This window comes from Mus caroli, chromosome 1 (genome assembly GCF_900094665.2).
Source record: "Mus caroli chromosome 1, CAROLI_EIJ_v1.1, whole genome shotgun sequence".
Lineage (NCBI taxonomy): Eukaryota > Metazoa > Chordata > Mammalia > Rodentia > Muridae > Mus > Mus caroli.
The window spans coordinates 155,249,658-155,263,627 of NC_034570.1; the positions used below are offsets into that span (position 1 = coordinate 155,249,658).

A 13,970-nucleotide genomic window follows, 5' to 3' on the forward strand; every position below is an offset into this window, starting at 1 on the left:
GCGCAGCATGCTGGGAGATGAGGGAGGGATAGGTAGGCAATTGAGGGGGGTCTTAGATGTTTCTGAGCACAGTGGAGCAGCTGCCTCTGGTCCCTCTCCGTGAAGTGATTCTCCAGGGAGATTTCCTTGATTTACGTGTTCCTTGCATGTTCATAGAATTCCACCTTAAAACAAGCTGGACGCAAGCAAGGCCAATTTCTTAGTGTGGAAAAGCTTTTGCTTGAGCAATGACACACTGCAGTTGGATCCAGTTCACCCACATCTGGGAACCACATGTCAGCGGCAGCTGTATAAAGTCAGCCCAGCAAACTGAGGGTGACATTTTTTTTTTGCCAGAAGCCGGGCAGAATGGACCTCGCTCTTCTGTGGGTTCTTCTGCCACTGGTGACCACAGCCTGGGGCCAGTATGGTGGCTATGGGTACCCATACCAGCAGTACCAGGACTACGGTGATGATGGATGGGTGAATCTTAACCGCCAAGGCTTCAGCTATCAGTGTCCCCACGGGCAAGTGGTGGTAGCTGTGAGGAGCATCTTTAGCAAGAAGGAAGGCTCTGACAGACAATGGAACTATGCCTGCATGCCTACACCCCAAAGCCTGGGGGAGCCCACTGAGTGCTGGTGGGAGGAGATCAACAGGGCCGGCATGGAATGGTAAGAAGCAGAGAGTGATCTAGGGATGGGAATATCTGTGCACGTACTGCATGGGAGAAGTTTGGTCTTTAAAATAGCAGGGCTCATAACCTGGGCACATCCTAAACTTGCTATTGCATGCTCTGGTGGGCAGGTCTGTACAATGTAGATGACGTTGTAAGGTGAAAAACCAGGATGGGGTATGTCTCATGAAGGATGGATCTGGTTCTACTCCTTCAAAGGCCATCCCTAGGCTCAGTGTGTCCCGCAAGCTGGGTGTGTGTATGCAGAATGCTTACCAGACTTCTAAAATAGGGATTTCTTAAGGAATTTATAGAAAGTGGGCATCCCTGTGACATTGGAATAACATTTCCATTTTGGAATGATTTACTGTTTTCCAAAAATATTTGGGACAAAATAAACAGTTGGGTCCTCAGCATCAATATCTTGAAAAAAAATATTGATTCAAAGTAAGTGATTGGGTAGACAAGACTGAGAACTAGAAGCAAAGGGTGGTGAAGTTAAGTAGTGCTCTGCTGTTCTGATGAAATATGTTCTGTCGAGTTTTACTCCTAAGATTTCTCTGTCTCCCTCTCTCTCCCTTTCTCTTGAATTTAAAGTAGCCTCTGTTGCTAGGGTATAGTTTACCAAAGGTTTTTAGAGGTACTGTCCTGACTTCTGCCTTTTGCCTAATCATTGGAACTGCATTGGTCCCAGTTTGTGCTTCTCTGTGGTATTTGACTATCCCAGCCCTGGCATTTGCTCAGAAGCCCATCTTAAGAGCCAGGGGTGGCTAGACTGGTCATTCACAGCTGTCCAAATGGAGCCCAAATTTCAGGGCTTAGGGAGAGGGTGGAGGCTGACCCTAGGAGAGGTAGACTGAGGAAGGAGGTAGCCCAGCTGGGTGTGTCCTCTGCTGAGCAAGACAACTGCATGAGGGGCTCCTGCAGGGCATGGGCAGAGTGAGCATCTGGGATGGATCAACATAAAACATTAGTGGTGATACTTTCAGCCATCCAGGAGAAATACCCTGAGCATACATAACACCACACACTACATACAATTGTCTGATCTAATGCTTTAAGCAAGTCTATACATCATGCTGTAGGTTGGCAAACTGTGCTCTGGAGATAAGTGGGTTTCCTTAGCTAGAAAGACAAGATTTGGATCCAGAAAGTCTGAGCTACAGCGGTGGGCTTCCAAGACCCTGCTGCCTCTACCCCAAGTGGACTCGTGTCGACAGAGCCAGGGCCCCAGAACCACACTCAAGCTGAGAGAAGGTGGGAGCTACAGGGACTGGCCCAGTGTGTTGAGTGGCAGTTTGATTAGAGCTCTGCTCCTGAGGACAGGGCCTATCCACCCGTGGAGGCAGCAGGCAGCATTACAGGAACAGAAGCAGACTGAAGAATCTGTAGCGGCCTCTTGAACAGAGCTGTTAGGCCATCCTTCTCCATCCCCTCTGCTTCTGCCAAACAAATCCAAAACCCCTTTCAGACACAGATGACTCAGAGACCAAACTTGTCTTGAGGACAGAGGACAGACCCTGGTGAGTCCCAGCAGGCAGGCTCATTGCCTGGCTTCAAGGGTAGAAATGACCTAGTTGTAACTGCCTGGCCAGTCCACCCACCCCAAGGGACCATCACATAGATGGGCCAGCTTTCTAACCTCTTGATAGAGCCACAGAAGTACAGCACTGGGTGAAGACTGCCTAACCCCTAACTGGGGGCAGGCTAGGGGGGAGCCCTGGGGTGAGTCACAAGCTGGGTTTTGGTTCTGGTGCTAATGATAAAATGTAGTGGGACCTTAGGCCAAGCTTCAGTTGTCTCCCTGCTGCTGCCTTTGGAAGATGAACCCTCAGGCTTTGCAGTCTCTGCACAAAGCAGCCACTCACTTCAGCGTGTGCTTGGCTTTTGCTTGCATTCTCTTGAACCGTGTGTTCACCCAGCTAAGGAAAGAAGCCATATGTTATTTAGTCTGAAACGTGCCTGTTTGCAGCTGGTTACCATGAACTCCCAAAGTTGAAGAGAGGGGGAAAAAAAGGAAGAAAAGGAAAAACGTGATTTTTTTTTTTTTTTGATATGTGGGATCTAAGATCTTCACTTTGTTCATTGCCTCCTCCATCTCCACCAATCACAGGGCTAGAAAGTCATGAACATGCGAAACAGCTTCTTCATCACCAGACCCAGCTGCCCCAGAACTGGTACCCAATTACTCCCTAGGCATTTTTCTCCTAGACGATTATGGCTTTGTGTTCAGACTCCAGTCTCAGTGAAAAATTTGGAAGGCAAGAAATTGTTCACAGGCTGGGGAGCAATTACGTCTCCCCGACTGGCTGCCTGTTCTTAATCTGTTCTGGGGAGGAGTTGTTGATGAGTTTTCTGCAATTTGGCTGTCTTGTGTAAGTAAATTAGCTTTCAGGTTTATTTTAAGAGGCAGGAGGGACAAACACAAACTTGACAATACAAAGAATCTGCTGAAGAAAACTTGCTAATGGGGAGCCATCTTTTCCGGGTGCAGCCATCAGTGCGGAGTGCTGTTACTCATGGTGTCTATGCTGAAAAACATGTTTTCGAATAAAGTTTCAAGTAAAGCGGGGTGGCTGGTTCCACCACTGAAATTCCCAAGAGGCCTTCTCTGGTCCCCGGTGCATATGCATGCCTCCTCAGGGACAGGTCTGTGGTGCTCTCAGAGGATCCCTCTGACTTTGATTAGCAAATATCATGGGATACACAAGTCTTTTGTGGAGCAAGACGAAACTGGAAGTTGTAGTGAGTCGGAACTGCCTTATGGTGGAAGGTTCTCCGAGCTAGGATTCTTCGCACCACCCAGCCCAGCTGTACTGTCTTAGGTTCTCAATTCCTTCTGGAGGGCAGGGTATGGGAGAGAATACATGAGAGAAATAAAACAGAAATAAAAAAATCATGATGCTTCTAGGAGAAGAAGGGAATTCTAAAACAAATCTACATCTAAAACAAACATTTGACACTTTAACATCTTATTTAAAGGCAGTCAATAATGACTTAGTGGATGTGGACTTTGATAAAACTTACTTTGGGCAAACCAGGCTTCTTCAAGGCATGTATTTGGAGGAAGACTGTTCTATGTGTTTGCACCATTTCTAGTCCCCGTACTCCAGAGAATCTGCAAAGGCATTCTAAAAGCCTGTTTTATTAGAGCTTAGATTTTGAATTAATTAATCCATGACAATGCATTGCTCATGTCTTTGAACTTTTGTATTTTCACATTTATAAGATGAAGTCCAATATTTCATTTTGGCTTACTGTATCCACCACCATGCATGGTAGGGAACTTATAGGTTTCCTTGAGCATCTCTAAAACATGTCCAGAGCCTGGCTGACCCACATTGTTACCACGAGATGGACTTGTTATTGGATTTACATTCTCCAATGCTTTTAATGTTTCAGTAAACTAAAATAATTCATAGCGAATTCTTTGTTTCAAAAGGCATAAGGAGTAAACGTTACATAATGTCTTGGCTTGAGTCCTAGGCCAATAAAAGGACATTAATGGGAAAACGTGTAAGTCATAATAATTTCTCAAGCTTGGGCTGCTTCTAATGTCATCTCTTAGTGTTTAGAAACGCACTCAAGTTTCGGGACACCGCACCGGGGAAGCTGGGTGAAGGGCAGATGTGAATCTTACGCCATCTTTAAACCTAAAGTTATTCCTAAGTTGAAAGGTGAAAATTAAGAATTCAGGCTGTTGATTTGCATGATGGGAAATTCAAAGACAAGCAGAATGTCGCAGTATTCATTACCCCAAGCCTAGAAGGGGCCTTGCAGAGAATATAGGCCAATCTTCTTACAACACAGGTTAGAAACGAAAGCCCTGGAACTGAAAAGTCACTGAAACCATCATCGTAAGTAAAGGGTGGATGACCCAGGCCCTAACTTATGTGGCATTTAGATGCCTTGTAGCCTTTGCCATTTGTACATTTATTTGCTCAATCTGTGGGTTTTACTATAAACTTTGCTAGACTGTGATAATATGAAGATTAATAACACAGACCTACACCCTTGAGTTACTCACAGCCCAATCTTATTCACTACAGTATTGGGAGGAAGATATTCAGTATCTTTGTTTTCCTAATGTAGGAGCATGGCTCTAAGCATTAATCAGTGCCTACTGAAGGCCAGTGATGGAGAAACAGTCAAGACTTGTGCTCTATACCATAAATGGGTATGAGGTTTAAATACACACACACACACACACACACACACCCATATCCATACTGAGGGCTGAGCTAAAATGGACTCCATGTAAGAATTTCTTCTGAGAACAAGGCTGAGTGTGGGAAACAAGGTTGTGGCAGACTGAGGATTTGGGCCAACTTCCCATCTAGGTTATTCTCCTAAGTACTGGAAATCAATTGTCTAGGGGAACTTGATACTTTTCTTCTCTTTAAAGAAAGTTCGATGATAAAATTTACTCTTCCCAGTGTGGGATTTGCCTCTGTCTGGTATCTGCTGATGTCAGCTTTCCAATCAATAAAAGACTTCCAGAGAGCTGGAAACCTTAGGCTGTGCCTGTATGTGTGCACCTGTATGTGTGTGTGTGCATGTGTGCATGTGTACCTGTGTGTGTGTATGTGTGTGCACAAGTGCATGTATGCCTGTGTGTGTATGTATGTGTTTGTGTTTCAAGGCTTCGAACTTTACCCTTAAGAGGACTAATTCCCCACAACACAATCCTGTAGCTCTCATGTCCTCTGTTTCTATGTCAACAGAAATGTGTCCTAGAAAATATTATAAAATGTTAAAGGATGTCAGGCATTGAGGCACTCCACTTTCATCCCAGAACTCAGGAGGCAGAGGCAGGTGGATCTCTGTGAGTTCAAGGACTGCCTGGTCTACAAAGAGAGTTTCAGGACATTTCATACAAAGAAACCCAGCCTTGAAAAAAACAAACAAAAATTTTAAAGGATATCTGTGTCTCTTTAGGTAAGTTATGTAACATCTCTAAAGCCCCATTTCATGTATAAAACAGGGAAGATCATGCTAGCTATTTTTGCCCATTTCATAGAATTGTTTTGATGATTAAAATGACTAACATAGATACCATATTTAACAGAATACTCACCCATGTAACTCCTTGTGAAGGGTTGTTCATGATCACTGTTAGGGACACTTGGCTCTCTGAGACAAGCCACACCTAGCTAGTAAGTTTCAAAACGGAAGTGGCAGGATACATGGACTTTTGGAATATATAATTCAGTTAGAATCTATGAATATTAAATGTACAATTTCAAGCATCTTGAACACTTGCCACAACTTAATAGATACTGAGCTGGCATTATGCCAACAGGTTTAAAAGTAGTTTAATAGCTTTTGATTATGAGCCCTCCACCCTTAAGCCTGCTTGCTATCCTTTTATAGTCTGAAAGTTTAGGTTTAAAAGGACATATCACAAAGCAAGCTGGATCTCCTCCAATGCCCTTTGAATAGTTGCTACTGACTGCTTTTCTACAGTGCATCTTTCTGCCTGACAGGTTGTTTCTGCTTAATTCTTGGTAGACAGTCCAGCAACTCTAAAACATGGAGTCTGGTGACAGAACTCATATCTAGGAACAGCAAGAATGGAGCAGCCTGCGTACAGCTGAACATTATTTTAAAAGACCGTTCATGCCCCCATCATTGGGGCAGGAAAATAAGTGATGCAGTATTTATTTTCAAAAAGCTTGTATTGTCACACTGGGCGTGGGTGGGCAGCCAGATGAAGACGATTTGAAATGAAATGTGTGCATCGATACATCCCAAGGAGGGAAAACATCAATCTGAGTCAGAAAGTGTGAGACTTATTAGGGAGTAGAGCCTGAAGCTGCATCTTACCCTCTGAAACTGGATGCATTGTTGGGGGAGTTCAGCACTAATGATTCTTCATGGAGGACCCAAGGATTATAGGGGTTTCTTAAATCCATAAATAATAAGTTTTAAATGGAAAAAAAATCCAGAAATTCAGTTTTTTAGATTAAACATCCTTATCCTGCATCACAGTTTATATCCCTGCCTGTTACCTCAACATTACCTTACCAGGTCACTGCCCTGACCCGTCTAGTCCTCTGCTCTGTGCTCTTCCATCATCGGTCTCACTTTGCTTCTTTTTAAAATGTCTGCACTGTCAGAGGACCTGCTTGTCAGTACCAGAACCCCAAGAAGAAAACCAGGCTCAGTACAGAGCAGACTTTAACTTTAATACTTTTTGAAATAGTTAATGGGTATCCTAAATTTCTGTGGATTATGTTTTAAATGGTTAATGGTAACTAAAGAATTATTCCAGGAAGAGTAGAATTAAAAACCTAAAGTTTGATTCTATGTTACAATTACCCACTTCGAGGAATGGGAGGAAATTTGGAAAAGTTCAAAAGGCTGTGTCACATGGTTCCTTCAGTTCAGGGAGTTGGCCACTGGTATGAAACACGGGCAAAACTACTCTTAGCCCATGCCAGCCATGGCACTGGAGACAAGCTAACAGCCCTTAAAATATGTGTGTTATGAAGTGAGACAAGACTAACACAGCCAGATCTTCCAATTTAGAAATTTTTTGAGAGCTACTGACCAAGATGGTGATGTGGCCTTTGCTTTTATACCCAGCTCAATCCTAGTTTCGGTTCACTGATATCTTGGGTTTTCTATACATTTGAACATGGGCTAGCAGAGATCAGAGTTTATGGGCTAAAACTCCACAAACCACTTAAAAAGAAAAAAGAAAAAGAAAACCTGCCATCCCTCTCCCCCTCCTCCCCTCTCTTCCTTCCTCCTACCTCTGACTGGTGTCATTCGTTCTTCCAGTCTGACCATCCCAGACTCGGTGAAGCTCACATATAAGGAAAAGTCTACCTGAGGAGCTGTTGGGAGCAGATGGACAGTAATGCCATTTTTGTTTGTTTGTTTGTTGTTTGTTCTGTACCTCCTTGAAGGGAATTGTGCATAAAAGTTTCGGTAAAAAACAAGCCCAAGTCACAGATCCTTTTCTAGTTAGTGACTAGCGTGGCTACTCTCATTCAGGTATCACTTCATTGAGTCCTCACCAGGTCTATGAGAACCCACGGAGCACATTCATGTCAAGGTGGAGAGGAGACTCCCTGCCTGCGGATTCCTCAGAATGAGGTCCTCCCATGACCTATTATTTCCATTTTACCATTGCAGACAGAGGGGTCCATTTCCTGTCTCTGCTTCTAAGGTGGTGACCTTGAGATAAATCGTTTTCAGAAAGGCCATTTTCCTCAGAACACAGGAGCAAATGTTGTTGTCACGGGAAGAGTAATAGCCCCAAGCCTTCCCTTCCAGAAAACTCCCAGCCTTCAGCGGCGCGGAACTGATATCGCTCTTGTGTTTGAGGCTGAAATTGAATAGCAAAGAGATAATGAAAAAAATGGGAGGGGACTCTCTGAAGCAGAGCACCTGGCCCTCGTGTGCCAAGGGAACATTTTCTTGGAGTCTGATGAGAAGTCAGGCTCATGCCACAACTCATCAGTAAAGCTACAGCCTTGGAGCTGACACGGTATTCGGCAGACCATTCAAAAGCAACAAGCTGGTGCTGTGAAGTGTCCCAGGGCCTTGACATGCCCTTGTACTGTTGTTTGTTTTCTTTGTTTGAGCTGAAATGTGTGGATCAATGCAGAACCTTCCCGCTCCCTCCCTCAGCCTCATCAGCTGCCCTCATCAATTCTCACCTTCTTGAACCAGGGCCTGTAATTCTGAATTCTGCAGCTCTACTCAATGTTCACATAAGCTTTGTTATCTAAGAGGTTATTGAGAAGGCGACTGAGGGCATAAACAGGGCATGCGAGTACTGCATGAAGCAGTACCCATTTGGCACCTTCATCCTCCAAAAGAACTGCTCCTGCAGCAGATGCTGGAAACAGGAAGATTAACCACTGCTCCAGTTTCCATAGTTACAACCTAGGAAGAGTTGCAGAGCCTTTCAAAGGCTCAAATGATAGGCCCTTACAAGTTAAGTCTACCTCCAATAGAGGGAGACAGCTGGTCAGTCATTTGCTCAATCATTCTATCAAACATTTACGGGACAAGCCTCAGGCATTACGAGGAATCCAAAATAAAAATGAAATGGTCTTTTCCCACCAGGCCTGTACTATCTGCCTGGGGTGATGAGAGATAACAGAGCATCTTGTGTACAGATTGGCTGAGGCATCCTCTCTCAGTGAGCGTCATCCTAGGGGCACAACAGCTCAGAGCACATATACAATGCTTCAGTGACACTCAGCCCCGGACTGGCTCTCACAAAGTAGACTCCAACTGGTTGTGTAGACTACACCAAAATATAATGACAGTAGGTGATTTACACATCCCCAAAACACCAGCGTTCTCAGGGTTTTCTATGAATCCTCTTATTTGGTTTTTAGAGAAATACAAATACGTACTATGTGCATTTTGCAGAGAAGAAACCTACGTTATTAGTTGATGTGGTAACTGTTCTCAATGACTCAGCTAGCAGTGAGGCACCAGTCTAGAAGCATAGCCCATGATAGTAATCCCCCGCCCCGCCATGTCCGTCTTTACATTGTGAATACATATCCCTACCAAAGTCTAGTTCTAAAAGGAACAACTCCATACCACCAAACTCCATATCAGGCGCACATTAACAAAATATGAAGGCCATCCAGCTGACACTGTAGAGGAGCACTGATATTCAGTTACCTTTCTCCAAATGGTCTGGGGCCAGGGTAATGTAGGGAGCAGTCACTCTTCACAGGGAAGCATTATTTGAGGGGCCTTGTGAAAATGACAGTACTCTTCTCGAAAGGGCCATGAGGCTGGCTGGCCAGCAGAGTGCCAGAAGGGAATTTTTGGAACTCAGATTGCTTTCAGAACTGGGCTTCCACGAAAGGAGTCTGCTTACCTTCTGATAGTCATTTTCCATAAGGGAGTTCACCACCATGGGATCTCCTTTCCTTATAGGAAGCTGAGTACACAGAACACAAGGATAGAGGTGTCTCAGTGATAAAAGCACACCCGAGATGGGAGTAAAAGGGCTCTGCTCTGGAGGAAAGTAATTATTTAATGAGGACAAAACAGGAAATCTCATAGTGCACCAGTGTGTTCTGCCTTCTCCCTCTGAAGACCTTAGGATTTGCCTATGACTCTTAGAGCATAGACTGAGATCCTCCCACCCACACTGATTTGGAATTGAGATGAGCAGACCCACCTGAGACACACGAGGAAAGTTATTTCTCTATCACAGTATGACAGTCATAGTTTAATGTCAAATGTATAAGCCCAAAGTGGCAATACTTTTGAGGTTAAAAAAAAAAAAGGCTAGATAATCAAAAACCATCCATCTCAATTTACATATGGAATTTCATTATTGATCGCACAGAGCTGAGTTCTCACTCCAAACTTGTTACCACTCTTGAGAACATAGTTGAGTAAGCACCCAGTCCATCTCTTAATTCCCTTTTCATCATAATACAGTGATTGAAACAGAATAGTAGTAAGGTATAAATTGTTGATGAATGAATGTATATTTAAATACACATATGAATGAATACACACATAAATGATAAATGAATAAAAAGGAAAGATGCATGAGTTAATTTCCACCAAGGGGGGAAGAAAAAAAAATGACACTTAAATAAATGCCCCAGTATTTCAGTTCATTAGATTGCCTGTAGATTTTAATTTTTCTCAAACCCTATTTTTTAATAACTCTTCTTGAATGCCTGCCCCCTTCCAGCTCACAGAGGTAGTGGAAAAGAAAGGTTATTAGGATACAGGGGAGGTGGACCTGTTTAGAAATTGTTCTTTGGAGCAAATCCCATCTGCCTTGTCAGGAAATCCACAGTTCAGTTTATGGGTCAGCAGCGGCAGCTCCATCCATTTGCAAACACTTCATGAATATGCCAGCAGTCTAGTTTGGTAGAGTTGGGATAGCAAGCACAAATCAGCAAGGGTGGCACAACCTAGCAGAAACAACCAAGCCTTGGCTGAATCAGCATAAGTCAGTAGGAGGAACCAGGGCCACCAGGGATTCCAGGAGTTCTTTGTTATGCCTCTCTCATGGAATGAGACCGAGAATGAGGAGCACTGATTGCAAAGCAAGGGCTCTCTGTCACTGACTGTTGAGTCCAATTGATATTCCCTCCAAACATCATGTGTCCTCCAGGAGTCTGGCCTCACCACATGTCTTGCCTCAGTCCATGAGTCTGTCTTAGCAAAACTCCACGTGAGTCTGTAACAGCAGACGTCACTCTGCCAATCAGCTGGAGTCCAAGGAAGCAGCAAGAAGCCACCAGAGCACCACCAGAAGTGTTTTGGTACATTTCTCTCTACAGAGTCATAATAGACAGAGCTCAGCTACACATTGTAAGGCAAACCAACACATGCACTTCATTAGTGAAGAATTCTTCATCATGCATCCTTTCACGTGCTTGCTTTAGCAAAACATCCTTCCACCTGTGCCTGCTTCATGAAAACACTCCATCACGTGTCTGTCTGCCCCAGCAAAACACCATCCGACACAACTGACTTTCCAAAGAACCCTTAAGTTTCCACTTCAGTCTCCTCCTCCCCCACCCCCTGCCTCAGTAGTCAGTGAAGGGAACAATCCCCCTTTCATACTTTCTAGAAGCAGTTTTATTTGCAAATCAAGGTTAATCTAGCAGCCTTCAGATGATGTACCATCAGCCACCTACCTTCTGTCTCACACGAGAGAGGACAGATCAATATCCCAAATGCCTAAGAAACCGAAGGATACAAAAGAAGCTGAAGGCCTGATTTCGAGGGGCTTGTACTGTGGTTTGAATCTGTTTCATGTATTATAAACTAAATCTTTGAATCTGTGTGTGGACAGCATTGGGACATAAGTCCTTTGGAAGGTAATAGGAAACAATAAAGGGCCCCGTGATAGAATTAGTTTCTCTGTAAGCAGGGAAAGAAAAATCCAAACTGGTGTGCTGTTCTATCTTAACAACAGAAACCGGCCTGGAACAACTTAGGAAATATCATGTTCTACATAAGACAAGGAAGCTCCGAGGCCAGGAAGGAAACACTCATCATCCAAACAGAAAGGACCAAACCTTCAGGCAGTGTGTGGGTAGGGGAAAGGCGGGAAGAGGAGGAGCCTCACTGTTCCTCACTTAGAGATGGAAGAGGTGGGCTCAGAGACCAGCAGCACAGGTCGATGAAAGTGAAAATTCCCTCCCAACTTAGGACCAGGATGGAGGACACACCATGCAGGAAAAAAATTGGAAACGATAGGACAGAAAAGGGGCCTCTGGAAAGAGTTTGAACTCAGTTGGCCTGTGGATTTTCTGTGGGGAATTTTTTCAGGTTCCTGGCTTATCTGTAGGTTCTAGGGGTAAAGTTCAGAGACCCAAATAGAAGATGATAGGAAGATTCCTGGATACGCAGACAGAATGTTGACTATGATCCTAAACTTCTCATCAGGTTCTCAAAAACAGCACTGCATCTATCTATACTTTGTGTGCCATGTAGGGAGAGAGTAAAATATTAATTTGAAGTTTAACAACTCATTACACTTCTTCGTCAGCTTTCTAGTTTAAATTCAAGTAAAATGATTTATAGCATCCTCAATTGTAAAATTCATAAGCTTTCTTTCATCTAAGCATACATTTATGGAAAGTCATTAGGAACAGGGTCTCCCAAGCATCCTTCCATTCAAAGTTACTGAGCCATTGGAACCTTTATGGCACACATGTAATTTCTACAATACAACAGCTACTCTTTGTATCAAATAGAATAACTTGTGGGGGTGTGGGTCAAAGAGCATATTAACTGTGTCAGGAGGGTCTGAGGAAGGGGTCTGTATTCATCAGTGCTCTGATGCCTTCTTCTCTTCAGGTACCAGAAGTGCTCCAACAATGGATTGGTGGCGGGCTTCCAGAGCCGCTACTTCGAGTCAGTGCTGGATCGTGAGTGGCAATTTTACTGCTGCCGCTATAGCAAGAGGTGTCCATATTCCTGCTGGTGAGTCTGGTAACTAAATCTTACTCCTTAGAGCTCCTGGGGGTGGGTGGGAGCCTACAATGATCTGGTCCTTCAAATAAGCCCAGGATGTCACAAACCAGTGTGATAAGCAGCAGCTAGACTATAGAAGAGAAGGAATGGCTGAGGGAGACCATTCATACCAGAAAAAACCCTACAGGTCATCCAACCCAATGTCTCCAGACCCTTCTTTGCCATGAAAAAAGAAAGACTAATGCCTAGTGGCTCCTGTCCCCAAGCCTGCTCCCTCTGTCATGATGATGACCTCACCTCACATCCAAGTCTGTTTGGGACCTGTATCCCTGCGGCACTTCCAGGAGTAACCAAGTCTCTTCTGGGCCACATTCTGATAAAGAGTTAGAGACAGGAAGCAAAGCAACAATCACAGCAACAGCAAAACAGTGCTGGTGTTTTCTGAGTTGCTTGGCAGCCCCAGCCTGGGATGTCCTATTTCTCTGTCTCTCCCTGGGATGAAGCCCAGTGCTCCCTGACTCTGGCTTCCAATCTTCTATGAGATTACACACATATTTAGTCACCCTGATAACTCACACCAGTTAACCACACAACTTACTCAAATTCTTTGGCCTCCAAACAACCCAGGCTTTTAAGCCTTGGATAGTTATCCAAAATCAACATTCAAACCTTGGCTCATTCAAGGGCTTCGTCTCTCCATAGTCTGATGTTTGGGAGGAAAGCCTTGCGGGTTCTGTTCTCTGTAATCATGGTGTTACTCCACAGATGCGCCAGTGGTGCACAAAGTCTCTTGAGTCCAATAGTTCTTCTTGCAGCAATGACAGTAAATTCACAGCTCAAAGTCAGCTGAAGTCTGAAGCTACATGCCAGAAAAGAAACCTCCTCTAGCTTCACTAAAACTGCTTCTTACCCTATCGCGACTGGTGAGCAGGTACGCCAAGGGCTGATGAGTGAGCCCAAGCACATCCAGAATCAAAGACCAAAGATCTGCATGCTATGTTGGATCCAAGGAATGCTGGTACATGCAAGGGCATCCTGAATCTCAGGCTCTGTGCCATTTTTTACTGCAACCTCTTTCCTCGTTGTCCCCTCTATAACGTCCTGGAAAGGCACCTTTACTTCTCTGAAAATTCGGTGTGTCATTGGAAATGATGGCAAGGTTTATTTACTGTGTCTCCATAAAAAAAATTCTGATGAAAACTGCAGTTTGCAGTCTGTAAGGATGAGAACAACACTCTATTACATTCTGTGTATGGATACCTCTCTCTACCCAGATTTTTAATACCTGTGTTTGGATCTTAGTGATATGTCTGTGTGTGTACCCATGTGCATGACAGAGAGAGAGAGAGAGAGAGAGAGAGAGAGAGAGAGAGAGAAGAGG

At 44.2% G+C, this 13,970-nt stretch overlaps 1 protein-coding gene across 1 annotated transcript in view; it reads left to right on the top strand.

Annotated features, from left to right (window-relative positions):
* The first annotated feature begins 258 nt into the window (after positions 1–258).
* The window catches only part of Dpt (dermatopontin), a 29,091-nt gene continuing 15,379 nt past the window's right edge, over positions 259–13,970 (top strand). The window contains exons 1-2 of the mRNA XM_021171771.2: positions 259–653; positions 12,473–12,598. Of these exons, the coding sequence (XP_021027430.1) occupies positions 349–653; positions 12,473–12,598 (431 nt within the window). The 5' untranslated portion in view covers positions 259–348. The remainder of the gene's footprint in view (positions 654–12,472; positions 12,599–13,970) is intronic.